This window comes from Copadichromis virginalis, linkage group LG6, assembly GCF_057382275.1.
Source record: "Copadichromis virginalis isolate Kocher_CV1m ecotype Utaka linkage group LG6, C_Virginalis_male_GT1.1, whole genome shotgun sequence".
NCBI classification, from domain to species: domain Eukaryota; kingdom Metazoa; phylum Chordata; class Actinopteri; order Cichliformes; family Cichlidae; genus Copadichromis; species Copadichromis virginalis.
This window is the reverse complement of record NC_140623.1, coordinates 44,148,616-44,166,854: the sequence shown is the minus strand read 5'-3', so window position 1 is coordinate 44,166,854 and position 18,239 is coordinate 44,148,616. Positions and strand designations below refer to the sequence as shown.

At 50.2% G+C, this 18,239-nt stretch overlaps 3 protein-coding genes across 4 annotated transcripts; 2 read left to right on the top strand and 1 right to left on the bottom strand.

Annotated features, from left to right (window-relative positions):
• On the bottom strand, positions 1-3,892 carry LOC146708659 (serum response factor-like). Of its 2 annotated transcripts, XM_085460657.1 has the most exons (8): positions 2,827-3,889; positions 2,022-2,291; positions 1,746-1,938; positions 1,391-1,555; positions 1,184-1,291; positions 927-1,109; positions 776-855; positions 1-472 (listed from the first exon to the last, which is right to left on the bottom strand). In XM_085460657.1, the coding sequence occupies exons 1-8, from the start codon at positions 3,262-3,264 to the stop codon at positions 389-391; spliced, it is 1,521 nt and encodes a 506-aa protein (XP_085316783.1). In that variant the 5' UTR covers positions 3,265-3,889; the 3' UTR covers positions 1-388. The 2 variants fall into 2 exon arrangements, with proteins under 2 accessions (XP_085316783.1, XP_085316784.1); XM_085460658.1 differs by lacking the exon at positions 1,391-1,555 and having other exon boundaries at positions 2,827-3,892.
• Positions 3,893-4,009: 117 nt separating this feature from the next.
• opn6a (opsin 6, group member a) lies at positions 4,010-7,371 on the top strand. The gene is made up of 6 exons (XM_085460662.1): positions 4,010-4,913; positions 5,551-5,756; positions 5,830-5,929; positions 6,014-6,118; positions 6,354-6,577; positions 6,655-7,371. The coding sequence occupies exons 1-6, from the start codon at positions 4,613-4,615 to the stop codon at positions 7,132-7,134; spliced, it is 1,416 nt and encodes a 471-aa protein (XP_085316788.1). The 5' UTR covers positions 4,010-4,612; the 3' UTR covers positions 7,135-7,371.
• A 679-nt stretch (positions 7,372-8,050) lies between these two features.
• On the top strand, positions 8,051-18,239 carry LOC146708657 (actin-binding protein WASF3-like). The gene is made up of 11 exons (XM_085460659.1): positions 8,051-8,160; positions 11,596-11,735; positions 13,081-13,215; positions 13,304-13,457; positions 13,561-13,678; positions 16,048-16,092; positions 16,199-16,323; positions 16,398-16,667; positions 16,747-16,886; positions 16,976-17,191; positions 17,366-18,239. The coding sequence occupies exons 2-11, from the start codon at positions 11,603-11,605 to the stop codon at positions 17,527-17,529; spliced, it is 1,500 nt and encodes a 499-aa protein (XP_085316785.1). The 5' UTR covers positions 8,051-8,160; positions 11,596-11,602; the 3' UTR covers positions 17,530-18,239.

The window sequence follows — 18,239 nt, the reverse complement described above, 5'->3', positions numbered from 1 at the left end:
TTCACATGAAACATTTTAATAACAACTGAAATCATTTTCACATTTCTGCAAATCAAAGATGAACGTTCAGAGAATACAGATCCAGGTTTTACTTTGAAAGGTCCATACAGGAAGTGATGCTCCTGGTGTTCCTGCTGTCCGTGTGTCACCGCGCGCGATACCGCCACACAAACGAGCGTCCGCACACTTTTGGCACTTTCTTCATCTCAAATGAAAGACGCCTGGCAGAGTGACATCATCACTACATTGACCTGGACATCGGGTCGGCGTTCCAGGAAGTACCAACTGATGACGACATGTTTTTGTTTACATGATCAACACAAACACGTAAACACGAAGTCCATCAAACCGTCGCAACAAAGGAGGAAACTAATCATCTGCGTTCATCTCAGTCGTCTTTTGATTGGTGGACGTCCAGACTGACGACCTGCAGCTCGGTCAGGTTGTTGCTGCTCTGTTGACTGATGACCATCTAAACAAACAAACAAACAAACAAACAAACAAACAAAGTGTCACTGCAGTGAGCGCAGCCATGTTTACAAACATTCACATACTTGTGTGTACATAAACGTTTTGTAATCTTTTGACCTCGTTTATCTCGTGTTTGGTTACATTGTCTCCCTGTTCAGCACGCTGCCGACACTCGATGTCTTTTAAACGTGCTTTACAAGTAAAACTGACTTGGCTCGATGTTAACGGCCGCCTGCAGGGATGTGCGTGAACGTGTCATTAATGTGTCATGTGCAGTTGGTGTGCAGTTGGCGTGTTGTGGTACCGGGTGCAGCTGGACTGCAGAAACTGGGATCTGAGTGGTGCCTGGAGGAAGAGAGGTGAGGAAGACCTGCGGCACGGCGGCTGAAAGAAGAAAAGAGTTTGTGGTTTTTCTGAAAACGTTTTCATTTCAGCAAATATTAACAGTCGGTCACCTGGGTCATGTGACTGGGTGTGGCCTGCTGGAGAGAAGGTGTTGAGGACTGTGAGGCTGCCGTCGCCCAGCGAGGGCGTTGGTGCGGCATACATCACCGTGTGACTGCCTGGGTACATCATGTGACCTGCTACCGAGGAAGAGGAGGAGGAAGGGGAGGAGACGATGGAGACGGGAAGACTTGCTGCAGAGAGAGGAAGATGGTCAGGTTGGCGATGCTACGTTAACCCGTTACGGAACGTGTCTTTGTGTTCATACCTGTGGAGGAGGCGGGGCTCTGCATGTCAGAGCTGCTGTGATTGGCGGTTGCCTGCTGGCTGCTGGTCTGTACTTGGATTGTCTGCAGCTGCTGAGAGACTCCAGGTCCTGATGACACAAAGAGGGCGGAGCTAACATTCACCTGTTGGCAGGCAAGCTAAGGAAAACGCACCGATTGACAGGAGGACGGCGTAGCAGTGTGCTGACCTGACAGCGACACGGTGGCAGGAAGCCGCAGCAACGTAGCTGGCTGTGTGGGTGGAGCATGCAGCGTGGGGGTGGGGCCTGGGGCCACGGGGCCCTGGATGGCCAAAGACTGGCCCTGCAGCTGGCTGAGGGGGATGGTGTGTGCACCCGGAGGCAGCGAGCCACCTGCAGACAGGTCAAGGGGTGGGTCCAGAGACAGATTAGCTGAATAAAAGCAGCAGGAAAGCCAAAAGTGTGTGGACAGGTGAAAGACCAGCAGGTGCTCTGGTGGCCATTGAAATGTTTACTTTTACCTGCCAGCTAAGAAACAACACAAACACGAGCCTTGTGTCAGCAGTTGACTCCGCCCACCTACCTGACATCAAAGTAAAGCCTCCAGGAAGCACCACCCCGGCTGATGTCTTCAGCAGCGTCCCATTGGCGGTCGAGGACGGCGGCTGCCAGGTGGGGGCGCTGGTCTGCACCTGCAGGGACGCTGAGGATGAAGAGGAGCAGGATGTGGAGGAGGAGGAGGAGCTGGCCAGGCTGAAGGCCGGTTTGACCAGATCCTGCAGACACACGACATCTGTATTTAAGGAGCGGGGCTAAAAGCACTGATCCCGACATTTAAGTAACAGCACCTGGACGCTACCTTGGCAGCCTCGGAGCAGCCGTCAGCTTCTGACACCTGATAGCTGAGGTCGGTCTCCTCGAAGCCCGTGGCGCTCATCCTCTGGTCGGAGGAGGGGTCGGAGCGCGGCGGCGAGTCTGGCGAGTTCAGGCAGGTCTGGATCAGAGCTTTCCCCGTCTCTGACGTGATCATCGGCTGCAGCTTCCTCGTGGCGAAGGTGTACACGTGGCCCGTCTCGCTGGCAACAAGCAGCAACACCTGCGTACCTGTGAGCGTGGACAGCTCGTACGCCTGGGTGGGGGAGCAGGTACAACAGGTGAACACGCTATCGGTCTAAACACACCTACAGACATGGTGCAGTTCCTGGAGTGAACAGCTGACTGATGCTGTACCACTAACCTCACCTGTCAGATAAACTGAGCTGAAAGCAGAGACAGTGGCTCATCTGTATTTATTGAGTTTTACTCACTGAGCTCTACTGTATTCTACTTTGATTTTTATTGACTGATTCTACCTGCTGCACCCTGCTGGCTCCAGCCAAACTTCACCTGTCTACAGGTGAGACGCTCCTAAAGAACCTTACTGAACGCTCAGACACACCTGCAGACCTGAGCTGGTACAACGTCACCCTTTTTAGCCTCCACCTGCTCCCGAGCCTCCAGGTGAAGCTCTGCAGGTGAGAACAGGGTGATGATACACCTGTGCTCTGTGGCAGGTGAAGCTTTCATATACTTTTGGATTTTAGAAGCTTAGATTGAGACGAAACGTGAAAATTTCAATGTCAGAGTAAACCCACAGCTGACCTCTGACCCCTGCTGCCTCTCACCTTCTTCATGATGCCGGTCTTCCTCTTGCTGAAGGTGGTGTACCTCCGCAGCTTGTTGTCTATGAACTCCATCTTGATCTTCACCCTGCCTCGGGTCTTCTTGCCGGGCTTCACCCCCGCCGCCCCGGGCCTCAGACCACTGTACGCCCCGCTGAGGCCTCCGGAGCTCTGCGCCGCCTGATGCCCGACCTCCCGCTCGCTCCTCTCCCGCTTCACGCCCCTCCGGTCCCCACCCAGGCCCCCCGTGTCATCGTCCTCCGCGGAGTCCGAGTCCTGGTCGGAGCCGCTGAACGCCCCCTCGGCGCTGTAGTCCCGGTCCTCCGGCGCCCCCTCGCCAGTCTCCCGGGCCGTGTCCGGTTCCGGTCCGGCTGTGTCTGTGCTGCTCATGCGTCCAGGTAAGGTTCTGGAGCCCATCTCGGCCCCGCTGCCCGCCAGCATCCTTATCAGCGTCCCTCCCACCGGGCCCGGAAGATGGATCCTCCGGGTGCGCCGGAGAGACCCTCGGCGGGGCTCGGAGCTCCGCGCCGGGTCGGGGTCGACTAGCCGCACCGCTAGCTGCGTGGCTAACGGGGCTAGGCTAAGCGCTCAGCGGCTCTACAGCGACAGGTCGCCCGGTGAGTCCGTTAGAAAGCTCCGGGAGCCCGCGGGCCGTGAGGGGAAGCCGCCGGGCACACTTTCCGCAGGAAATCGATCCGGATCGATCAGAAATTAGAAAAAGTTGTGAAGTTGTTTTCACAGAGCAGCGAGGCCCGGCCCCCCACGGATCACTCCGCTCCACATAAGGAAATGACGGGCAGCTTCCGCAGATATCCGTCCGCTCTGACAGGTAGTCCGGCACTTCACAGCCACTGCAGCCACCCCGCGGCTCGGAATCGCCTTACCTCTCACCGGAAGTGTCGGGGTAGGGAGTCTTTATGGTCTGGTGCGGACAGGTGCGAACTTACCGAAGCTTGTGCGCAATGATACGCAGTTCTGGGCTGTACGACCGGGACACCTTTCTCCATATAAAGAACGCGTTTCCTTTTATGGCCCCGCCTCTCCTTATATGGTCATCCTTCTTCCTGCACACCTCCAGCCTGAACAGCTGCAGCACGTGGAGATAGGAGGACGACTGTGGAAGCCCAGCTGTGCCAATATGACAATAATCAATAACACAAATAAAAAAGTGAAAAGATTTCATAGATTAGATTCGAGTGTCGGGTCGCAGCGTTACACCTGCTTTTATATATGACACGAGGAACATGGAGGAATGACCTGCTCCACGGCAGGAAAAACTGAAAGAACATGCTCAGCAACCTAAACCAAACATCCCGATAACATGCAACGCCCCGTGAGAGCGCTCAGGTCCTCATGATGGTGCTCTCTATTCAGACTCAAATACATAAAATTCCAGCCCAGAGAATGAGAGAGAGCTAAACCATCTGAACTTTGACCTTTGACTGTGGGGTCAAACCGTGACCTCAGTAACATGAAATCTGAATGATGTTCTAGAGTAGTAAAATGAAAAGTTATAAAGAAAAAACACAAACATGGGAAATAATAAAAGATGAAAAAGAACAACATGAAAAAAGAAATTGAAATAAAAACCATCAGATTTCATCAGACTGTTCATGGCTCCGCCCCCGTCACCTGTGATGAAATGTCTGTTTTCATGCAGCGTCCAGATTTCTCAGTACTAAAGTGAAAGTACCTCAAAGGAGTACTTCACAGTACACTAAACGTACTGAGTTACTTTCCAGACTGAAGTCAGATCAATACATCAGCAGAGATCAGTCTGAATCCTTTAATGAGTTTATTACATCATCACTCCTTCAGCCAATCAGTGAGCTGGGGCCTGCTGGGTGCTGCTTTGGAGTCACTAGTGCTGAACCAGGATCAGCCTGTAATCTCACCTCAGATTAGCTGCAGAGTCCGGCGGTACTTGCAGAACACACGCCATTTACACGCCACACGCAACATGTCGCTCAGCGGCGCTGCAGCCGGCGGCCCCCCCTGGAGGAACCACAGCTTCATCCTGGGAGGGGGGCGAGATCCCCCCCTGACTGACCAGGGGGAGACCATCATAGGAGTCTACCTACTGCTGCTGGGTGAGCGCGCACGCACACATTCACACACACACACAATCAGACACACATACAGACAAAAACAAACAGACACACACACAGACTCACAGACACACACACACAATCAGACACACAGACACAGACTCACACACACAGACACACACACACACACAGACTCACACACACATTCACACACACACACACAATCAGACACACATACAGACAAAAACAAACAGACACACACACAGATACACACACACACACACACACACACACACACAGACTCACAGACACACACACAATCAGACACACAGACAAACACACACACAGATACACACACAGACACATGTGCTGTGTCATCGTTGTGTCCTGCATCTGTGTGATGTTATTTGGCTTCAGTCTGTCAGTGATCAGCGATCAATACTCTGATCATGCTGTGGGCACAGCAGCACTCTCAGCTGCAGCAGCTTTGATGAGCTTCTCTGGCTGTGGGTAACAGAGCAGGTGTCGCTCTCACCTGTCTGCTGGACATCAGCTGCACTTTAAGTGTTCTTAGTAGTGACCTGCTGGATTACCCTCAGCTGCTCCTGTGTAGTACTGTGTGTACACTGTGTACTTACTGTACACACTGAAGTACCTGTATGCACCTGTGTGTTTCCAGGATGGATGTCCTGGTTCGGGAACAGCATCGTCCTCTTCGTCCTCTACAGGCAGAGAGCCTCGCTGCTGCCCACCGACTACCTGACCTATAACCTCGCCGTCTCAGACGCCAGCATCTCCGTGTTCGGATACTCCAGAGGAATCATCGAGATCTTCAACGTCTTCCAGGACAGCGGCTACCTCATCTCCTCCATCTGGACCTGCCAGGTACTGACGTCCCAGCTCAGACTCAGCCTGTGGTGGGACGTGACGGGCTCACCTGTGATGTGTTCTCACGCAGGTGGACGGGTTCTTCACGCTGGTGTTCGGTCTGAGCAGCATCTACACGCTGACCGTGATCAGCATCACACGCTACATCAAAGGATGCCACCCAAGCCGAGGTCAGAGGTCCGCCCATCAGGTGTTCACCATCATAGTGTTAACATGTTATTACCATGTCACCTGAGTGAGTGTGTGTGTTTCAGCGCATCACATCACCAGGACCAGTGTGTTCGTGTGTCTGTCGCTCATCTGGATCGCAGCTGGATTCTGGTCCGGGGCGCCGCTGCTCGGCTGGGGCAGCTACACAGGCAAGAATACCCTGACCTCTGACCCCTGACCCCCTCACAGTACAGGAAGTGGCTGCAGGTCTCTCCAGGGCGGTGCGTTAGAGTGAATGAGGCTCAGATAAAGCAGGGACCATAAAACACCAGTGTCCTGCTGCCGCGTGCTGATTCGTCTGTCAGGGGTCCGCTGCGCCCTTATAGAACAGGAAGTGAGCAGTGGAAGGCCTTCCTTTAGTGACAGTGTCTGTCGTCTGTGCAGATCGCGGCTATGGGACCTGTGAGATTGACTGGGCCAAGGCAAACTACTCGAGCGTCTACAAGTCCTACATCGTCTCCATCTTTGTGTGCTGCTTCTTCATCCCCGTGCTCGTCATGCTGTTCTGCTACGTGTCCATCATCAACACGGTGAAGCGAGGCAACGCGCTGTCGGCCGAGGGAGACCTGACCGACCGCCAGCGGAAGATCGAGAGAGACGTGACCGTCGTGAGTGTTTGTCGCTGTCATCTCCTGCCCACCAGAGTGCCGTTCGGGAAGTTCGATCACTTTCTCTGTCTCTGCAGGTTTCCATAGTGATCTGCACAGCCTTTATCCTGGCCTGGTCGCCGTACGCCGTGGTGTCCATGTGGTCCGCCTGGGGTTTCCACGTGCCCAACCTCACCAGCATCTTCACCCGCCTCTTTGCCAAATCTGCCAGTTTCTACAACCCGCTCATCTACTTTGGTCTCAGCTCCAAATTCCGCAAAGACGTGGCGGTCCTGCTGCCGTGCACGCGTGACGCCAAAGACACCGTCAAGCTGAAGCGTTTCAAACCCAAGGTTGACGGTCGTCTTGCCACAGGAGGCGGGGCCAGATTCAAAGTTCATCTGAGCCGGCCTGAAAAGAAGTACTCGTTAGTGAACCATCCCCACGAGGCCCTGACCCAGGACTCGGGGGCAGTGAGTCCGCCATCCACGCCGCCACCCGTCAACAAGGAGGTGTTCTACATCGACATGCCCCGCCCCTCTGAGACCAGTTCTGGCTTTGAATGCGAGAGACTCTGATGGACGACTGAAATATCGATCCTCGTTAAGTCTGGTCTATAGAGACTCCGCCCCATCGAGTGCTCGCACCGTTCTGTTTGGTGAGCGAGGAGTGGAGGTTAGCGTTAGACACCTGTGTGTGACCACGAGGAGAGGAAGAGCCCATAAAACCCTGATGATGTTTTATATAAAGTCTCAGTTTTGATAACCACTCAGTGTGAATTTGATTGAGTCACATGTTTCAATAAAGTTTTTTAGGAGCAAACAAAAGTGTCGTTTTTTGAATGTTGGCCGTTCTCTGTCCAGGCACTGGACAGGAAGTCGTAGAGGACACGCAGGAAATGATTTGAGGCTTGAATCCTGTGGAGCGTGGGTCTCCAGCTGGAGTCGTCTCAATGGGGTGGAGTAGTGTGATGATGGGAGCAGAAAGCTGCTCTCACAGAGGCTGAGGGTCTCTGAGCTGAAGGAGGGGAGAGTTCAGCTCAGAGAGCCTCCACAGGTGGAGGACAAAGCGATCATCTACGGCTCCTCTGATGGAGACTCACAGGAGCATGAGCTCACACAGAGCAGCTGCATACCTGCTGGATGATGGTAGGCGGGTGTGGGTGGGTGTGCTTCCTGTGGAGTCAAAGAGCACTCAGAGTTCGGACACACGTCTCCCGACTGCTGGTCAGAATGAACTGACCAATTAAGGCTGTGTGGGAGGGGGCCGAGATGAGGCTGTCACATGATCAGCCTCAGTCTGACCGCTAATCACAGTCCAGGCTTCAGTGTGAGTCTGCAGCAAAAATCAAACACACACACACACAAGCTCGTTACCTCCGTGCGCAGGTGTGCACGTTCACGCGGATTTGTGGTAAACGTGTCACAGCGCGCAGTCAGCAGGCGGCGCTGCAGCTCCGTGACTGCGGACAGAAGCCGGGTCCAGCCCCGCCCCCGCCTCTCTAGCCTTCATCCCGGTCGGAGGAGGATGAGGAGTCCGCCGCGCGCTGCTCTGTGACGAGGCAGCTTCAGTGGAACGAACCGGAGTGGAACCGCCAGAGCCCGGTGAGTCTGATCGATCCGTCCTATCGGTTTGAAAGCGTTACCATGATCGATCCGCGTGGGTGAGGGTCTCTCTGACACGCACACACAAACACACTATCCACGCTACTGACGATAGGAGCCAATCAAACACCGTCTGTTTTTGAGGAAGATGATGGTGATAATATCCGACCCTGACGTCATCGGCTATTGATCAGCACACACACACACTGCATTTGGTCACGCACTCATTTCTGCAAGTGTGCGCGTAACTGCAAGTGCACCTGTGAGACATGACGTCATGAGTCTTGAGATATCTGCAGACAGCAGGGGGTTCTGTGGGTCACGTGGTTCTCCGACAGGAGTTCTGGAGTAGATCAGCTGATGATGAAATTGACATCACTCTCGCCTGAGTGGACTCCTGGGAAGTGTAGTCCAGACTCGAGGCTAGAGGAACCGCGCGCGCGCGCACACACACACACACACACACACACACGAGGATGTTTTTATAACTCAACTGTTAAAATTAAAGCTTCAAGTTTGCATCATTAGGGGCGTGGCCTCTCTGACTGACAGATAGCTTCACCTGAACTGGACCTCTGGACTGTGTTTGTGCTGTTGGAGCAGTTAAATGACATCAGTCTGTAGTAACAGACAATCCAGGAAGGACTCTGATTGGCTGTCACTGATTAACAGGTATCTATCGTACAGCTTTAGAAACAGCAGATGGTAGTTACAGTAATCTGATTACATTCTATTCATGGCTGTGTGAAGGGATGCACGACCTCCCACTGTCTCCTAGCAACAGTAACCATGGTGCTGTCTGTGGGCAGCAGAGCATAATGTGCTGTTTCCATGGCGCTGCCTCTGAGATAGCATTCACACACACACACACACACAGATTCCTCTGCACCACTGAGGACCGGCAGCCAATCAATCACTGTCGGTTACTGAGGATGATGATGAGGGTGATGAAGGTGTAATCTGAGCAGTTTCCCGGTGAGAACTCAGCACAGCTGGGGGTCAGAGGTCAGGCAGTGATGTCATGGTGCATGACTGTAATCACCTGTTGTTGTACATGAGAGGAGCTGCTGTACTAGCTGGGCTCACACTCTGCGATTTTTGGCCCATTTTGAGACGATTTTTGAGTCGTGCGACCGTTTTGGTGATCGGCCCGATTTTGGCCTTCATCGTGCGTCATGTAGTATACGTGGGTTAACGAGATGCGATTAACACCTCACGACCAGCTCCCAATCATCACCTCACGACCGTCGTGAGGGTGTCACCGCAGCTTCTCACACTGCGCACGCGCAAACACATAAACGTCGGTGAAAAAGACGGGCAAGGACAGAGAGACTCAAGAGGAGCTTCTATCCCCAAGCCATCCGTGCCCTAAACACACACACCCGCCCTCTCACATCATCTATAATTGACTGAGACAGGACTCTTCCAGACACTAAACCAAGGAACAATGTACATTTCAATTCCTTTCATTTTAAATATGTTTATATTGTCTATCCTGTAAAATAGTCAGATGTCTATTCATATTAATGTACAGAATTCACCTGCTTGCTGCTACTACTGCACATTCACCCAGTGTATATACTATATGTATGTATATATATATATGTGTGTGTATATAATGTTTTTCCTCTACACCCCCCCCCCCCCCCCCCAATTTTTTTGCACATGTCGAGGAGCGTGTCAGGCTACATTTAACTGTGTGTTATACTTGTATAACTATGCATGTGACAAATAAAGAACCTTGAACCTTGAACCTTGAGAAGCACAGCAGTGCAGCGTGTGATCTGGACACAAGCGATGGAGGCACTTGTAGAACTTTCGCTCATCCGAGCCTTTTCCATGTGGCCTCACAAAATCATCACGACCACAACAACCGTGAAAATGGTTGGATTTACGTTGCTGCTCAATCACAGATTACCTTCATGTTATGGACGCACAGTGTGAGCACTCAGGTCGCATCAGAGCGTCGGGCCGTATAGTGTGAGACCTGCATCGTGACCTACCAACTTCTAACCCCTGCGAGTCAATCGTACAGTTTGAGCAGGAGCTGAATAACGCTACTGAAAAAATCGCAGTGGTTGCCCAGCTTTAGTAGGAACTCACTGATTTGATCTGATCTCATAGTTTTGATCAGTATTTATCAGCAGAGTCTGAAGTTGATTGAATTCATTTTATTTATAGAGCATTAAATCCTAACAATAGTCACCTCAAGCTGCTTCATACTGTAAAGACTCATAGTAAAACTCCACAATCATACGGCGCCCTGTGTTTGTTACCTTATGTGTACCTTATATGTGTTTTGTGTTGTTTTGGTTGGAAGCATCAAACAGTTTTTGAGGCTGCGCTGTTGTGATTTATCTTAAATGATGTTGGATCCTAAGAGGAACTGTTAAAGTCAAGTCAAGTGGCTCTTATTGTCATTCCAACCATGTGCAGTGGTACAGTGCAGAGTGGAACGAGACAGTGTTCCTCCGACACCCTGGTGTTACATATGACATATAACTGATGAACACAGGACTTAAAGTGCAACAAAACGAGACAAGACAGATACAAGACAAGAAATGTGCAAAATACTGATCGTTGTGCAAAAAGTAACTTGGTGTCTATAGATGTGTGTGAGATACTGCAGATAAGTGCTTGGTAGTAACATGTGCGAAGGTGTGTGTGTCATTCCAGTCACTGAGTGTTCAGGAGTCTGACGACCTGGGGGAAGAAACTGTGTCAACATGTAAACATGCGGCCAGTTTTGGTGAGAGAAGGAAGACAGGATAAAGACATGCTGTGGAAGAGAGACAGAGATTAATAACAGATATGATTCAATGCAGAGAGGTCTGTTAACACATAGTGAGTGAAGAAGAAACACCCAGTGCATCATGGGAATCCCCGGCAGCCTACGTCTATTGCAGCATAACTAAGGGAGGATTCAGGGTCACCTGGTCCAGCCCTAACTATATGCTTTAGCAAAAAGGAAAGTTTGAAGCCTAATCTTGAAAGTAGAGATAGTGTCTGTCTCCTGAATCCAAACTGGAAGCTGGTTCCACAGAAGAGGGGCCTGAAAACTGAAGGCTCTGCCTCCCATTCTACTTTTAAATACTCTAGGAACAACAAGTAGGCCTGCAGAGCGAGAGCGAAGTGCTCTAATAGGGTGATATGGTACTACAAGGTCATCAAGATAAGATGGGGCCTGATTATTTAATCCAGTGAAGGGAAGCCAAAACAGGAGAAATCTGCTCTCTCTTTCTAGTCCCTGTCAGGACTCTTGCTGCAGCATTTTGGATCAGCTGAAGGCTTTTCAGGGAGTTTTTAGGACTTCCAGATAATAATGAATTACAGTCGTCCAGCCTGGAAGTAATAAATGCATGAACTAGTTTTTCAAAGGAGCGTCAGCGTTTAAATGAGAGAGAAACAGGAAGTGATCCGTCTCTCTGTCTCCAGGTGAGCCATGCCGCTGGTGAAGCGAATCATCGAGCCTCGGTACCTGTGCCGCGGCTCTCTGCCTGATGGGGTCGCCAGTGAGCTGGAGTGCGTCACCAACAGCACGCTGGCTGCGGTCATCAAACAGCTGGGAGGACTCAGTAAGTTTCGGTTATCGTTGTAACTCTGGTTCTCGATGAGGGGACGAGCTGAAGGTTTCCGATGCTTCAGCTAACCTCCATGCACTCTGCATTTACAGTTTAATAAAGTTTATTCAATGCAAATCATGTGATGAGATCATTCCTGCAGTGAGACACCATCGATGCTCAAACCTTTTCTGTTCATTTTGCTTCTGTTAGTAACCTAAGCCACAGCTAACCAATCAGCTTAGTGCAGCCAGGTAAAAACAGAGAACCCAGTATCACAGACTGTAAATAAAGATGGCAGTAGATCTCTGAGACCCAGTAGGAGAGGACTCCTCTGGTCTCAGTCTGACTGAATAAAACAGGAAGTTTATTTTTGTGGTCATACTGAAGCAGGAATCGCTCTCATCACATGCTAAAAATACGTGGAGTGAAGCTCCGCCTACAGCCCAGGTGTGGGAGTCCAAACACACACAAACACCTCCTCTCAAAACCTTGACTGTCAGTTGTGTGTGAGCGTTACCTGTGTGCAGGTGTACACATTCATCCTGTCACTGACAGAAGCTCGTGGTGAATGTTTGTGTTCCCAGAAAACTGAGCTCAACTTCATAAAATCAGATTAAAATCAAAGCCGTAATCATTATGAGTGGCTCTGCTTAACGGGAGCATGGGTGCAGGAACAGCTCCTGGTCGCTCGTTAGAATTGACCTTTAGACCAACACAGAGAGACTGAGGAGGAGCTTCTTCCCGCAGGCGATACGGTCTCTCAATCACACCACCACACAGTACTGACCCACACATATGGTTCTTACACACACACTGGATTTTCTGGACTTTGGTTTTGCACAACACTGGTCACTATATTCTTAATTTCCGGTTAATACTTGTACAGCTGCTGTTATTGTGTATATATTTATTTATATTTATATTTCTTCATACATTCTTATATAGTTCTATATTGTGTATTTTGTTGTACAGTTATTTTATTTTCAACTTTAATTTATATATTTTATCTTATTCTTCCCAGTTAAATTTACCCTTCATTCTAATTTGTGTTGTACAGTTATTTCATTTTTAACCTTAATTTATATTTTATTCCTTCCTAGTTAAATTTACCCTTTTTAATTTTTCATATTTATTTCCTATCTTATTCATAGCCTTTTCCTTTTTTGTTTTCTTTAGGTCACGAGCAGTTGTCCAAGCATTTCACTACATATCGTACTGTGTATGACTGTGTACGTGACAAATAAAATTTGAATTTGAATTTGAATTAGGGTCGTTTTCTGTGGATAGAAGTCTGTGTGAGCTCACTCGGTCCACGGTGTAGTAATAACATGTCTTACTTCCTGATGATGGCATGCAGGTCGCCATGCGGAGGACATTTTTGGCGAGCTGTTCACAGAGGCTAACAGCTTCTACCTGAGAATGAACAGCCTGCAGGAGAGAGTGGACCTGCTGGCTGTGAAGGTCACTCAGCTGGATTCCACCGTGGAGGAAGGTTGGTGAGAATCACTGCCCTCAGATCATGTGACCATCCAGCGCCTCCACCTGTTTATAGATTCTGTATCTCTTCCGTGTGCTTCCAGTCTCGCTGCAGGACATCAATATGCGGAAAGCTTTTAGAAGCAGTACCATTCAGGACCAGCAGGTGGTGTCACGGAGCTCCATCCCTAATCCAGCGCTGGAGATGTACCAACGCTGTGACAAGCCACCACCCCTCAACATCCTGACAGCCTACAGGTTAGTTTAAACTCCGCCCACAATGTCCTGCAGGTTGTAGGCGGAAGAGTTTAAATTACTTGCAGGTAATTTAAACTCAGAGTTTTTGTTGTTGTGTCTGCAGGGACGACAAGAAGGCTGGTCTGAAGTTCTACACCGACCCATCGTACTTCTTCAACCTGTGGAAGGAAAAGATGCTGCAGGCCACCGAGAACAAACGCAAGGAGAAGAGACGGCAGAAGGTTCATCCATCCATCTATCCACGCATCCAACCACGATCATCCATCTATCCACGCATCCAACCATGATCATCCATCTATCCACGCATCTAACCACGATCATCCATCTATCCACGCATCCAACCATGATCATCCATCTATCCACGCATCCAACCACGATCATCCATCCATCTATCCACGCATCCAACCACGATCATCCATCTATCCACGCATCCAACCATGATCATCCATCTATCCACGCATCCAACCACGATCATCCATCTATCCACGCATCCAACCATGATCATCCATCTATCCACGCATCCAACCACGATCATCCATCCATCTATCCACGCATCCAACCACGATCATCCATCCATCTATCCATGCATCCAACCACGATCATCCATCCATCTATCCACGCATCCAACCACGATCATCCATCCATCTATCCACGCATCCAACCACGATCATCAATCCATCTATCCACGCATCCAACCACGATCATCCATCCATCTATCCACGCATCCAACCATGATCATCCATCTATCCACGCATCCAACCACGATCATCCATCTATCCACGCATACAACCACGATCATCCATCCATCTATCCACGCATCCAACCACGATCATCCATCTATCCACGCATCCAACCACGATCATCCATCTATCCACGCATACAACCACGATCATCCATCCATCTATCCACGCATCCAACCACGATCATCCATCTATCCACGCATACAACCACGATCATCCATCTATCCACGCATCCAACCACGATCATCCATCTATCTATCCACGCATCCAACCACGATCATCCATCTATCCACGCATCCAACCACGATCATCCATCTATCCACGCATCCAACCACGATCATCCATCCATCTATCCACGCATCCAACCACGATCATCCATCTATCCACGCATCCAACCACGATCATCCATCTATCCACGCATCCAACCATGATCATCCATCTATCCACGCATCCAACCACGATCATCCATCTATCCACGCATCCAACCATGATCATCCATCTATCCACGCATCCAACCACGATCATCCATCTATCCACGCATCCAACCACGATCATCCATCTATCCACGCATCCAACCACGATCATCCACATCTATCCACGCATCCAACCACGATCATCCATCTATCCACGCATCTAACCACGATCATCCATCTATCCACGCATCCAACCACGATCATCCATCCATCTATCCACGCATCCAACCACGATCATCCATCTATCCACGCATCCAACCACGATCATCCATCTATCCACGCATCCAACCACGATCATCCACATCTATCCACGCATCCAACCACGATCATCCATCTATCCACGCATCCAACCACGATCATCCATCTATCCACGCATCCAACCACGATCATCCACATCTATCCACGCATCCAACCACGATCATCCATCTATCCACGCATCCAACCACGATCATCCATCTATCCACGCATCCAACCACGATCATCCATCCATCTATCCACGCATCCAACCACGATCATCCATCCATCTATCCACGCGCCCAACCACGATCATCCATCCATCTATCCACGCGCCCAACCACGATCATCCATCCATCTAGCCACGCGCCCAACCACGATCATCCATCCATCTAGCCACGCGCCCAACCACGATCATCCATCCATCTAGCCACGCGCCCAACCACGATCATCCATCCATCCACGCATCCAACCACGATCATCCATCCATCTAGCCACGCACCCAACCACGATCATCCATCCATCTATCCACGCGCCCAACCACGATCATCCATCCATCCACGCATCCAACCACGATCATCCATCCATCTAGCCACGCACCCAACCACGATCATCCATCCATCTATCCACGCATCCAACCACGATCATCCATCCATCCACGCATCCAACCACGATCATCCATCCATCTAGCCACGCACCCAACCACGATCATCCATCCATCTATCCACGCGCCCAACCACGATCATCCATCCATCTAGCCACGCACCCAACCACGATCATCCATCTATCCACGCATCCAACCACGATCATCCATCTATCCACGCATCCAACCACGATCATCCATCCATCTATCCATGCATCCAACCACAATCATCCATCCATCTATCCATGCATCCAACCACGATCTTCCATCCATCTATCCACGCATCCAACCACGACATCCATCTATCCACGCATCCAACCACGATCTTCCATCCATCTATCCACGCATCCAACCATGATCATCCATCTATCCACGCATCCAACCACGATCATCCATGCATCCAACCATGATCATCCATCCATCATCCATGCATCCAACCACGATCATCCATCCATGTATGTGAAAATAAGGTGCTGCTTTAACAGGTCATTTATTTCTAGGAGCAGAGACATGTGGAGGAGTCCTCAGGGCGGGAGGTGAAGAAGGTGAAGTAATTTGTGTTTGGTTAAAACTTGTTAAGTCGCATGTTTTGATAAGTTTGTGAACTTTCATTAAATCTCATTACTTGTCATTACTGTTTCTCTTGGGAAGGTCCGGAAAGCGCGAAACCGGCGGCAGGAGTGGAACCTGATGGCTTATGACAAGGAGCTCCGCCCAGATGCTCGAGTCACGCCATCACCTCACCATACATCTGACGGCTCAGTGTCACCCGACAGGTAAACACCTGCATGTTCACACCTACTTCCCAGTCCAATAAGCTGACATCAGAACTTTAACTCCTCCCCCAAAGGTCAGGGATGTCAGATGACCTCTCCTTCCCGGCCAGTCCTCACCACGATGGGCATGATAGAAAAGATCATGCTGACATGGCGACCAGTGGGTCTGGGCAAACTCAGTCATTGGACCGTGCCCTCAGACCCACCTCCGCAGTATCCGCGGCAACCGCTCGCCAGCACTCTCTGGGCCGCAACCAGCCGCATCAGCATCAGCATCGCCCACAGCTGCTCACTGGTCCAGCCAATCAGAACGGAGCACGTTCCAACATGGCAAAGGAAGCCAAGTAAACACACACTTCAAATTATAATCACTATCATTATGCACATATACATGTTTGACCTTTAACCTCCATCCCTCCTCAGTGATCATCAAATCCCTCCGGCCCCTCCGCCGCCTCCACCTCTCATGCCATCAGCAGGACAGGTGGTGTTTCCAAACAGCTCCATCCACATTGCTGCTATGGCAACACCATTGCACCCTGCAGCTGTGCCTGGTAACCAAGGTAACAAGCACCCAGCTATTTTTTGGTTTCTGATGGCGCTTTTGCATGTCCACGTGAAATCAGGAGCTCCTGCTCTTTTCTATCCACAGGTGGCACTGCTGCCCAGCCCCACCCCTATAGCCCCTCCCCTCCACCACTACCCCCAGCTAACTACATCCCCTCCCCCTCCCGTCCTAGCAGCCAAGCTCCCTCCTCTGCTGCTGCGCCCCCGGTTCCCCCGGCGGCGGATGGCAGGAAGCTAGCCGCAGGACTGAACGTGCCAATGAATGACGCCCGCAGTGACCTCCTCGCCGCTATCCGCAGAGGTCAGTCAGGACGCAGACAGTTCACAGATTATAGAGGTGGTCACTGGGTGATGCTCGTCTGGTGTGGGCGGGTGTGGCCAGGGTGACCTGGTGGGTGTGGTCCGACAGATGTGTGTGTGATCTGGTGTGGATTGGTGTGGTCCTGCGTGTTGATGCAATGTCTCGTGTCTGCAGGGATCCAGCTGAGGAAGGTTCAGGAGCAGCGTGAGCAGGAAGAGGCCAAGAAACGAGAGCCGACAGGAAACGACGTTGCCACCATCTTGTCACGACGTATTGCCGTGGAATACAGCGAATCAGAAGAGGAGTCTGAGCCTGAGGACCAGGAGTGGTCCGACTAAGGAGGAGGAAGAGTGCGCCAGACAGGAAGTGACTCGTCAGAGAGCCAAAACTTCTTTCTTGTTTTCCTGTTTGATGTTAATGAGTCAGCGTGGCATCCAATGGTGTTTTATGAACCTGCTGATGGTGACACGCAGAAACTTTATTGACAGCAGCAGGTTTAACAGACGTTACTCAGAAAATGAACCCTTGGCACAGCGCCCCCCTCAGGACGCCGACCGTCTGTGTTCGTGATGAAACAAAAGTTGACCTGGATTTATGTATCACTTTGCTGCTTGGACATCAAATGTCATCATTTTCAATTTATCAGAACTTTTAAAAATACATTTTCAGTTTTTAATATTTTTGTTTATTTGTTTTTACATTTTATTTTGTTTATATTTTATTCTTCATATTCTTTATATTTGTTGCTTTAGTTTTTATATTTCTTTTATTTCTTCTGTTATGATGCATCTTGTTCTACAGTGTGAGATGCAATGTGATGACATCATAGTAACTACTGACATCATGCATAATCATCCCTGCTGCTGTGGAGAGGGGGCGTGTCCTCCCTGTCCTGTACCATGTGTGATTGGCTGTTCGTGCAGTGCTGTTTCTGTGACCTGCATGTGGGTGAAAAAAACTGAAAATAGAACAAAAGTTATAGATAAAATCAAGAGTTGATTTTTGTGATTTATTTCAATCATTAAATATTTAAAGTCTCTTTTTAAAA